Source organism: Zeus faber (assembly GCF_960531495.2).
Source record: "Zeus faber genome assembly, chromosome: 9".
Classification (NCBI taxonomy): Eukaryota; Metazoa; Chordata; class Actinopteri; order Zeiformes; family Zeidae; genus Zeus; species Zeus faber.
The window spans coordinates 3,914,744-3,926,564 of record NC_137197.1 but is presented as its reverse complement, the minus strand read 5'-3'; the positions used below and the strand labels follow the sequence as shown (position 1 = coordinate 3,926,564).

General features: G+C 44.5%; 1 protein-coding gene across 2 annotated transcripts in view; it reads right to left on the bottom strand.

Annotated features, from left to right (window-relative positions):
- The window catches only part of tenm4 (teneurin transmembrane protein 4), a gene marked incomplete at its 5' end in the record, with an annotated part of 153,900 nt that extends 144,817 nt beyond the window's left edge, over positions 1 to 9,083 (bottom strand). For both annotated transcript variants that reach the window (XM_080006450.1, XM_080006451.1), the window contains 2 exons: positions 7,513 to 7,785; positions 8,861 to 9,083. In XM_080006450.1, coding sequence (XP_079862576.1) covers positions 7,513 to 7,785; positions 8,861 to 9,083 — 496 coding nt within the window. The remainder of the gene's footprint in view (positions 1 to 7,512; positions 7,786 to 8,860) is intronic.
- Positions 9,084 to 11,821: the final 2,738 nt, after the last annotated feature.

Sequence of the window (11,821 nt, the reverse complement as noted above, 5' to 3'; positions counted from 1 at the left end):
CTTCTCACTTATTCGAAGGTTGACTTCCTCATGTGGGAGTCAACCTCAAAAGGCCCTTTTTTAAAACGAGTCTGGATTCCAACAGAGCTCCCACTTGTTGTTTGCGTATTAGAAAGTAAAATCAGATTAACGAGCAGCGAAGCGACTTTGCCTCCAACAACAAGGCTCCGCTGACGCCGCGAGACGCCGTGGCCTACAGCGCTGCCTCCAGCCACCTCCACAGCAGCAGGGCAGGAGAGAAGCATTAAGTTAAAACAGCTCCCCTAAACAAGCCCCCGATGAGTCCCACACTGCCATACAGCTGGCTACACACCACAGCCCCACCAATATCAATTTGGCCGATATATCGCTATATATATATATATATATATATATATATATATATATATACTGTATATATATATACCTATACATACACACACACACAAACACACACACACAGACAAATATATACATATATCGGTCAAACCGATATATCGGCCATTATTTACGTTTTTTTGTCCACGTCGGGATTGGTTATGCAGCCGATGTGTCACGATTTTTAAATAACTATAATCAAAAAACAAACATTGATTATTTATCCTGTACTTGTCCGTTGCACACTACTTTTGAGGGCATACACACTCGCGTTTCTGTACAGACACCGGTCTCTGAACAGGAGGCGATGCTGCATGCATGGGAAACTCGGACAAAACGAATTTGTTTCGGAAGTGATATACATAAAAAAATAAATACAAAATAAAAATTGTATTTAATATCATCTTTTACATTTTTTTATCTATCAAAAAGTTATTTGTGTGTTTATTTTTATTTATGTCTTTGTTTATAAGTTAAATGTTCTATAATATAAGAAACTTTTATAATATATAGGTTTTTCAAATTAATTTGAAAATGTTTCACTTGTTGACAAAATATCGGTCGAAAAATAGGTAATCAGTGGGCTAGGACTCTCCAAAATGGGGATCGGCACGGACCCAAAAATCTGGCATCGGTCGCCCTCTACTACACACAAAATGGATTTATTACATGCAATTATATTAGACTCAGATTCCAATGTCAAGTTGAAATAAAAAACTATACAGACTAAACTTGATATAACCGTTAAGTATACGGCTTCAAACCATCCTAAAAATACATGTGAGAGCTAGATCAAAGCAAAGCTATACACATTGATTATGTCTCCATAATCAATATAGTACGGATGTCCCATAAGGCCCGAAAAACAAGAGGTCGATGAGGTTTAAAACATCGCTCGGTCAGTAACACGGGAACGTTTCTTTTCCCCCTTTAACCTCCTCCTCCGTGCAGCCTGAGCCCTGTCGTCCATCCCTGGACCAGTTATTACATATTCACCCCATAGCAATAATTAGAGCGGATCATTTTGCAAGTTAGAAATGATGCAACAAATAAAATGTGAATTAACTTGAATACTTGTAAAAGCCTCGTAAAAGGTATTTGGTTGTTTGGTTGTTGTGTATTTTTTTCCTCCGCATTAAAACACAAAAACAAATCAGTCAAGCTGTTTATTCAAGGGTCCGCATCCTACTTCCTTTGAGTATCCAAATGTAAAGATTTTCCAAGATTTTTTCCAAGATAATTGCAATTCCTGAAAAAATGTCAACGTCTGCAGGATCTGGAGCCAACACACACACACACACACACACACACACACACACACACACACACACACGCACGCACGCACGTACATGTTTATATGCACACACTTAGGTTAACATGTATTGTGTAGTACTTACACACACTCACAAACACATTTACATGCACACACATGTAAAGATGTGTGGAAGTGACACACACATTAAAGCACACACACACACACACACACACACACACACACACACACACACACACACACACACACACACACACCTACACACACTTATAATCCCCCCACCGTGGAGTGTAAGCAGACAGGACATCCAATGCACATGAACACTCATTTCATTTCCTTTTAATTAGCAAAAACAAACCAAACCAAGTAGTTTTCCCGAACAAAGGAAAATAAAAGATAACGTTGGGAATGAAAAATCTGATTCAGACGTAATTATAATTTCCCTCGCTATATCCACAGAAGGGATTTAATATCACACATGATTCAAATATGGTCCGATTCCCTTGGACATTAAAAAAATGGAAAACACACCAAATCAGATATTCTTATTTGCATGCATTAAAACCGGGGTCAAGTAAGCCACACGTGGAGAGGGAGAACCCGCCCAGCGGCATGAATACATTAAAGCAAAGTAAATGCTTTGTTGATTTAAAGAGATTAGAGACACACACAAGCAAGCCACTTGGATGGATTTTAATTTACTTGCCATACGTAAACTTTACTATACGTTATTAGGCATTCCTGAACTAAACCAGCTCTCTCTGCTCGGCCTGAAAGAATCAAAAACTGTTGAAGAGCGTTGCCTGGGTGCTCACAGACAACACGCCGCTCGGGCCGGGTGCTCAGAGGGTGCTCATCGGCCACAATACACAAGGTTCAGTTTGGGAAATATTCGGTTAAACGATGAACCGGGGATTCACTCGCACCGCATCCCCGAGTTCAGAGAGTACAGGGCGTGGTCGTTCCCTTACAGGCCGACCACACCCTGTTTAATGAGTATACTCGATTCAATTTTAGTATGATCTTTAAATTTAACCTCCGTCTGGGTGCCATGCCACACAAACACGTGTATGGTGAAAAGAGAGAGAGAGAGCTCGTAGCTTCCCTAGAAGTCGCACTTCTGGTGGTAGCCGAGGGGGAAATTGCGGTTTTCCGAGCTCGCCTTGAACACAGCACTTCCTGCTTGTCGTGCCCAGGGCGGAGCATTTGCCCCACGAAGCGATCTGCCACCTGCTACGCAGCGGCAGGAAATGGAGTAAAGTAAATATATCTACAATAAAAACAACCTGGTTTTATTTGCGTTGTTTGGGAGTGGAGCTCCGCATCAGAGCAGCGCTGCAGCCGGTCTGTATTTGATGCAGGCTTTTATTTGTTCGTGTAGACCACGGCCCCGGCCCCTGCCATGCTTTTTATTTCACTACCGACTTATATTTGAGGAGATACAGTATATAATATACATAATGTAAACATATCAATCGTATATAAATAACCAATACATATAAAAGGCCTATTTCTATTTTATTATTTGAAAACACAACACAAAAATATATTTTTTATGCCACTAAATCATTTTATTGAATATACAGTATATTATAAATATGTTTTAAATATACAGATACACTTGTTACAAGCTACAATAATTGGTATATTCTGTAAAATACTACACTGTGTGTGTGTGTGTTTGTGTGTGTATATATATATATACACACACACATATATATATATATATATATATATATATATATATATATATATATATATACACATGTGTGTATATATGTGTGTGTATGTATATATATATATATATATATACGGTTGGAAGGGGTGCCACCTTCCCTCTCTGAGTCACACCGGTAAATGGTTTCCACTTGCGAGCGTCACTTCTGTCACTTATAATAAGAAGCTAATACATAATGTGACACGCTTCGAAATGCAAAACTACTCGCAGGGATCTGTGCAAGGCTGTGAGAGGGCAATTAGAAGCCCGCTGCCGGCCCTTGATGAGTTCCTCCAACTCTGAAGGACCCTGGGAAAGGCATCGGAAATCTGCCAGTGAATATGCATGATTTAGATTCCAGTTTGACTCTGCATAATGTGAAGAGGGGATTTGGGTGATTTTTAGCACGTAGCTCTGCCAGTCCAAAAGACAAGAGGAGAAGCAGGCTGAAAACGCCGGGGCCAAGGCGACATGAACCACATTGTTGGGTATCTCACGGCCGTACGGCGAGGGAGCGAGGTCATCGCCTCCTTGCCTCACAGCGAGGAGGTCCCTGGTTCGAACCCGACAGGAGCTGGGATGGCTGCCTCAGACGTAGAGCCCCACCGATATATCGGTTTGGCCGATATATCGTCATTATTCTACTTTTTTGACCGCATCGGGATGGGCAGTTATGCAGCAGATGCGTCCAAATTTTTAAATAAATATAATAAAATAACCAAAATAAGCGCAGATGTCCCACTAGGCATTATAAATCCCTCCATGTTTGTTTACGCTCGCGTTTCGACACAGACACGGCTCTCCAAGCAGGAAGAGATGCTGCGTTCATGGGAAACTCGGCAAACAAATTTGATTCGGAAGTGAAGATGTGTTCACTGGAACTCGGAAAAAAAAATGTAATTGAATCATCTTAACCATCTTTTACATTTTTTTTATCCATCAAAAGGTTTTGATGTTTTGTGTGCTTATTTTAATTTATTTGGTTGGTTTTAAGTTGAATGTGGGCGTATATAGAAACTGTAATAAAATATCAGTTTTTCCAAATTATTTAAAAATTTTGCACATATTTGCAAAATACTGTATCAGTCAAAACATCGTAATAGCTGGGCTAGGGCCCTCCAAAATTAGGATCGGCATCGGACCCAAAAATCTAGCATCAGTCGGGCGTATAAGTTTCCTCCTCTACCAAAGGCCATGTCCGCGCCAGGAAAAAACACAACCTCCTGCACAGGCGGAACTGCGGCTGCCGACCGGATGGGATACGAAATATACCTGATAAAGCAATTCCTCTTCTTTTTCTCATATGCTTCAAATAAGCAAACCAAAACATGTCCCAATGGAATGCCCGCTTTCAAAGATAATTCCTTAATTTGATGGTATTCTTATGGTAAATGGACTGCAATTATGAAGCGATTTTCTAGCCACTCAGCGCGCTTTCCTATGAACGCCTCCCTCCCACTCAGCCACTCATACAAGCCTTCACACACTGACAATGGAGGATCCTAACCAGCTTGCCTGGAGGAGTTAGGGATTTTAGGTGTCTTGAGTGAGTTAGGTGTCTTGCTCAAGGACACCTGGACACTTGCTGCAAGGAGGAGTCAAGGGATTGATGGAGCAACCCGTTGCCAGAGGACAGTCCTGCATCCTGACTTACGGCCGTCTCTGGCCCGCTCCTCTTTTAGGAGATTGGATTATTAAAATACTTTTCTGTGTCTTTGCTTCACATTGGCTTATTGACTCATTGGGCACTTGGGGGTAAATTAGAAACACTGAGGTATAATTAGGTTTCAGCAGGCTGGGACGCTGGGTGATGAAACAATATTATTATATTATTGCCCTTCAGTGGCATCTCCTTGAAACCAAGATATCACAATACACAATTTTAAAGTCGATATAATAATTATATATTAAAATAATAATAATAATAATAATAATAATAATAATAATAATATATATAATAATATATATAATAATATATATATATAAGCAATAATACAAATACCACAACAAATACCAACAGTTAAGAAAAAGCCATATGATAAAAGTGAGTCTTAAGAAGAAATTTAAAAGAGGACAGTAAGCTTGCCTGCCTGAGATCTCCAGGCAGGGAGCTCCACAGCTGAGGGGCCCAAACAGCAAAGGCCCTATAGTGACGAGTCGAGATTTTGGGACCACTAGTTAGGGCCCTGTTGGAGGATCTCAGGCAGCGATCCGGCTCATAGGAAGTGAGCAGATCACGGATGCAGGCAGGAGCCTGACCATTGGGCAGGGATGGGTGTGATGCGGTCGCTTCTCTCAGTGTGTGTTACAAGCATGGCAGCAGCGTTTTGTATCGGCTGCAGCCTTTGGATGTTTCGCATGCCCATACCTGAATAAAGTGCATTGTAGTAGAGTCTGGAAGAGATAAAAGCGACCTTTTTCTACGTCTGCAGGGGAAAGGAATGACCCGATCTGGGTTAAACGCAGGAGAAGCCAGTCTGAGACGTGCATTCTTCAGATGAGTCGTTCACCGTGCTTTACATTACCATGCCTTTCAGTGTCACCGAACTCAGACTCTTTCAGGTATTCAGAATTCCGATACAATATGGCCGCCGCCAAGCTGGCCTCCCGTCGGCTTCACAGCCCTGCAAAACCGCTGGGGATCTAACCCGTCGCACATGTTCTGCATCGCGTGACACGGTCCGGCGGAAGCAGTGGCACAATGCACGGCTCCTATCAGCAGAAGTAATGGCATGTGAAAGCTTCATTAATACTGGACAAGTGCCAAATATCTACCCCCTGAGGGAGTCTGAGGCTTGGGCCTAAACACTAAGATTTTTTCAAGCAGTGATTGTGAGGAGTACAGAATAGAGGTTTGATGGGCTTAATTAAAGACTGACAACTTCGATTTAGCCAGCGGTTATATCTCAAGAGCCGGACACCAGCACAAAGCACGAGGACAATTAGGAAGAGCGGAACAGATCCAGCTTATCCAGGGATAATTTGCATCCCCGTTGAACATTATCAGAGCCAAGTCCGAACAATAGCAAAGTGGACCACGCCCTCGCCACGCTGCCCCCCCCCCCCCCCCCCCCGATCCCGCATTCTGTCAGGGCCAGATTTCCGCCTCGTTACCAGCTCAGACTGCTCAGCAACTCAGTTTTATTTATTTCATCCGTGTGGCTACTTGTAAAACCGTGACAAAGAAAATGCACAAACACCATTTTTATACCCTTATCACAGCCACAACGGGGATATTTGCAATTTCTCTGCATTTACCCATCCTAGCACCTGACAGCAGTGTGTTGCCACGTAGAGGTGCCTGGGGAGCAGTTGGGGGGGGGGGGGGTTAAGCGTCTTGCTCAAGGACACATCAGCACGCTACCAGGAGGAGCTAGGGATTGAAGCAGCAACCTTCTGCTACCGCCCCCCATTTTAAACTTTAATACTGTATTTTGGGGCATTCTCTCGTATTGTGTTATCCTGCTCCTGCACAGCCATTTGTGTGTTATTGTTTTTTAAATTATTTTCAGCGTCAAGTATTTCTCACATCAATCAAACTAGGAACAAAAAAAATCTGTAACCTTGCCAACTTATCACGAAGTCTTCCCACTTGGGTCCTGTGTTTACTGTCCAAATAACACGTGCACAATAAACCTATTTACCCTTTTAAATGTACGGTAGTTTGACAGAAAGTGGCGGGCGGCAGTGGGCTGGTCTACGGGGATAACAGCCTTTTTAACGACAACGTTGTGTTGCAGGCAATTATTTTTTTTCCGTTTACTGCAAAAATATCTCATTCAAAGGTCCAATTCACAATGATGCGCAGGCCACATTCGGCCTGCCCTGGTCCCCAAATCTCCAAGTCACTCCTGCTTTGGTGACTGGTCGGTGCAAAGCAGGAAAAAAAAGATCCGGTGCACAACAGACGGACAAAGAGACGAGACAGACAGACAGACAGACAGACCGACAGACAGACAAACGCCTCTGACACCACCGGTACTTCTCATCAAGGTCAGAAATCAAACCACCCGCACGGCCGACACCTCAAGCAGGAAACACTGAGGGGAGCTCACTGTGGTGTGTGGCGTCCGCCGGCTCTGAATACTGAACACCAAGATGCAAGAGAGAGAGAGGGAGGGAGGGAGGGAGGGAGGGAGGGAGGGCGAGCGAGGCCGGGGCTCACCGTTCTCCGTGTTCTCGTGCTCGGTATCGGTGAGGGTCAGGTTGGAGTTGGCCCGGCTGGAGAGGCAGGAGCTGCGCCCCGACTTGGTGTTGCTCCGACCCCACAGCCGGACGGCGTGCTCCGGGGACACCACGCCGTCCGTCTCCGTGTCGGCGTCCGACCCCACGCTGACCGAGTAGTCGCGGTGCTGCAGCCCCAGGTCGGCCCGGTAGGCGGCCACGTGGGACGGCAGGGCCTCGCCGAAGCCCAGGTCCCGGAGAGAGAAGTCTGCCCCTGCGGCGAGCCCCCAAAACAAACAGCTCAGCAACATGGCTGCCGGAGAGCCGTGATAACAGCCCGTGTAATAACTGTATTCACCCCGAGAGAAAAAAAATACATAAAAAAAAAAAAAAGGGGATTTTATGTAAAACGCCTCCGGAAAGAAAAGGCTTTGATTGAGAGAGCCGCCGCTAATTGTCGTGTTACAGGAAGCGGCAGCACGTGAGGAATGCAGGCTGAGCAAACGTAATTCTTTTCAAAATGTTATCTTTATTTCGGGTCGGAGCCAGCTCGTCTGGACGCCGAGGAGCGTAATAAAAGGCACCGGAGCGGGAGCACATACCTCTGCCTTGCTCATTAACGCCGAGCGGCAGTAATGGCTCTTCCCTACACGCACAACTTGAACTGGCGTGTCGTTAAATGCCACCGGCGGGGGTGGGGGAAAAAAAGGGACTTGGAATATATTACTTGATCATGTCTCATCAATTCCTCCCCTCATTAGTCACCTCCAGAGATTATTAGTATTACCTGAGGAGAGCCGGGGATTGTGAAGAGCACCTTGGCGACTCCAGCACTTCTTTTCACTTAATAGCGATTCCGAATTTCATGGCGAAAAGGAAAAAAGATTGTGTTTGTGAGGTAAAAAAAAAATATCCAGTCGTTTCTTTTTCATGGTAATTTTTTAATTTTTTTTCCCGATAAAGCGCATTTACTTTGCCCGGGGTTAGAACGGAGGTTAATTCAGATGTGTTTTTACTTTTTTTTTTTTTTTTTTTTCCTTGATGTGTTTGCTTTGTTCGTTCGGCCGCCTCGTTTTTTGGATTTTGGGCGACGCGGACGGCAGGCGGAGGGACGATTTGATTCAAACATCAATAATGGATCAAAGCCACAATCAAGAGGAGAACGGGGTGCCTGCTGTTCAGTTTTTAACAGAGAAACCGTGACCTCTACGTACACTGACGATGACCTCTAGAATGTAAATTACCATGAGATCCCTCATTAAAAAAACAACAACGAGGCTTTTGTTTTTTAAATACACGGGAAACATTAAATGTGGCCAGAGAGCAGAGCAGGAAGCCGGACCCCTCACCCTGTCTGCCGAACTCGTCCGCCTCGTGGTGGACCACGTCTTTGACGCGGCTCCCGTACGCCATGCGGGAGTCCTGGTCGAAGGCCTTGAGCGTCTCGCTGGAGCTGTAGGACTTGGGGTTGAGCTTGCCGTCCTCGCTGTCGGCCGACGAGCTGGTGTAGCGGCGCTCGGTGTCGCGCCGGGCGGTCAGCGAGCGGTAGGGTCTGCGCTCCTTCACTTCCATGGCTTCCCGCGCGCTTCGTTCAACACCAAGAGCCAACGCCAGATCAGTCGGAGCGTCTCTGGGGAAACAAAGGTTCACCGCGGCGCGTTACTGGTGCTCAGTGCGGTGGAGTATGAGCTTCCTCGGGGTGAAGCGCAGAACAATAAAGGGAAAACAGCAGAACAGAAATAGAGGAAAAACGCAATTGAAAACAAAATGTGCTGATGAGACAAAAAAAAAAAAAAAAAAAAACCCAGAGGGGCTTATCCAGTGGCTTCTCCACCGAATTCTAAAAACTTTTTTATTCTCATAATTGAACCAAGTAGCACAGTACATTAACTTGAAAAATAAAATAAAATCCTCAAAGCAAAGTGAATATGTTGATTCCAGCCACGCCTGCATTGGTTTGAGTCCAGAATGAAGAACATTTTAAGCAATTGACACTCAGCAAAACGTATTGTCTATTACATCATTTGAATTATGTCTTCCTTGTTATCAGCTTTAATTCAAAATGTAAAACATGGAATTGGTCCATTATCTTTATGAAAATGCTTCCCAGAATGTTTTCAATAAGGCTGCCGGGACTTCTTCATTTAATCTGAACTAATGGGATTAGTCTGCAATAATATTATTCTGATATTTGTCGTCGTCTTTTTTGCAACGTGGCATTGAACACTGTTCGGCTTTTCCTTAGAGCGAGCTCCACATTCGGAGGTTTGAGTTCTGCGAGTTCTCACCCTCATCGACACGAGATTATAAATGACCAAAATCATTGCTATTGTTACTGCAAACCGCACCGAGTTCCAAGAAAAGTTTGCACCTATTTGCATGTCACAGCCCAGAGAAGTGGAACACCCTGCACGGCGCCGGCGCGGAGCCAGCGGGAACGGGGGAGCCAGCGGGATTAGTTTTAATGAACAACCAATCCCACTCCCATAAAGTTTACGGCGCACGTCCCCCACAGATATTCCCTTTTTTCTTATGCAGCGCGGACAGAGGCCAAGGCGGCGGGTGTCCGCCGCTGAATTGTGCTGTTTACAAGTCACAAATCATCGGTCGACCTCACCAGTTCCAGCCGGCGGAGGGAGCATGGTCTCCATCAGGAGCGTGAGGCTCATAAAGGGATGTGCAACGTCCGGATACGTCGCGTCGATATTTCCTCCAACCAGGTGTAGGCCCAGGCAATACATTTATATCGACAGAGCTTGATGCTGTGTTAAAGTTAGGGCCGTCGACGTGGAAACCCGAACCGCTTTTATTTTATTTTATTTTTTTACGCAAATGAACAACATAACCAGTGGCGTGACGAGGCGGTGTCACCCAGGGCTCGGTGCTAGGAGTGGAAATAAACATGTGCCTGGCTGGGTGTCTCGGTTTTTTGGTTTCATTCAATTCGGAAACTCAGGAAACTCAGGTGTCGCTCCTCCGGGGAACCCGAGCGGCTGGGGCGACGGGCGGCGGACGAACGCGGCACCCGCCCGTCGCACACGCCGGGTGGGCGTTGACGACCGAGCCGCCGGCGTTTCGGCGCGTGCGGAAGACGCCGGTAGTGTCGCTACAACTCCATTTGCCTTTTACTACCAGCCCCGGGCAAAAATAACATCCTTTTATTTTGTGGCTGTTGTTGTAAATAGCAATTACAACATTCCAACAGACACAGGATAAATTATCTAGGTTTTTTTATTTATTTATTAAACATATTTAAAAATCGTGACACGTCGGCTGTAGTACAGTGACTTTACTGTAGGGGTTCTTCGAATCCTCATTGTGAAGCGTATTGTCTGAACCACGACCATAGAAATGGAATTTGACAATTTGCATTACATTACATTCTATGCACCCCCCCCCCCCCCCCCCCCGCCTTTGGAAAATTACAATTTTGCACCCCCCCCCCCCCCCAGCCTAACAGTTTGTTTTATCCCTCCCCAAAAAATGAAAGTAAATACTAGTATTTTAAAGTTGTGATGAATCATGGTTAATCACAGCCTATTATTGTGATAAACCGGATGACATGTTTTAATCCAAGCACTATTTAAACTGCACAGCCCGTTTCTTGCACAAAGCCAGTGTTTGCATCTGTCCTCTCCCTTCAAACCCGGCACCGCTCTCTGCTGCAACACGAGGAGGCCTGTTGTTATTTTTGTTCTGTTTACATTTTTATTGTTATTTGCACAGCTGTGTATTTTGTTAAGCAGGCGAGGAAGACCTGTAATTGCACTCTATTTTAATTAGTGTGTTATTGTTGTTGAAAACAACCCAAGGACCATTCTCAGAGATAGGCCTATTTTTTATTATTACATTTATTTTATATCATTTTCCATTGACATATAGATATTTAAGATATATTGTGCAGCTGTATATTTTCAAACAGGGAAGGAAACCCTGTCTTTGCATTGAATTTGGATCCGTCTGTTTGTTTAAAAGTTCTTGTGACATCTCACATGTGTATCGCTATTCTGCCTAAAAATACCAAGATATGATTTTTGCTCCATATCGTCCAGCCCATGGTCCAAAACCTTGTAGAGTAGGGAGTTCAACTGCAATCAAAGAATGGAGCTTCAGGTCGAAGGGAGAAACCATTTGGAGTTAAACTTTTCTTTGACCCCAAAAAAAGAAGCAAAACGGAAAAGCATCAGTTTCTGTTCTGAAAATCCAATGATCAGAATATGAAGTTTAATATAAGTGTAATCAGTGAAAGGGGTTGAACGGTGACTCCAGGCCTGCCACGAGTCTCAGCATGTTTCAGTGTAAACAGCAGA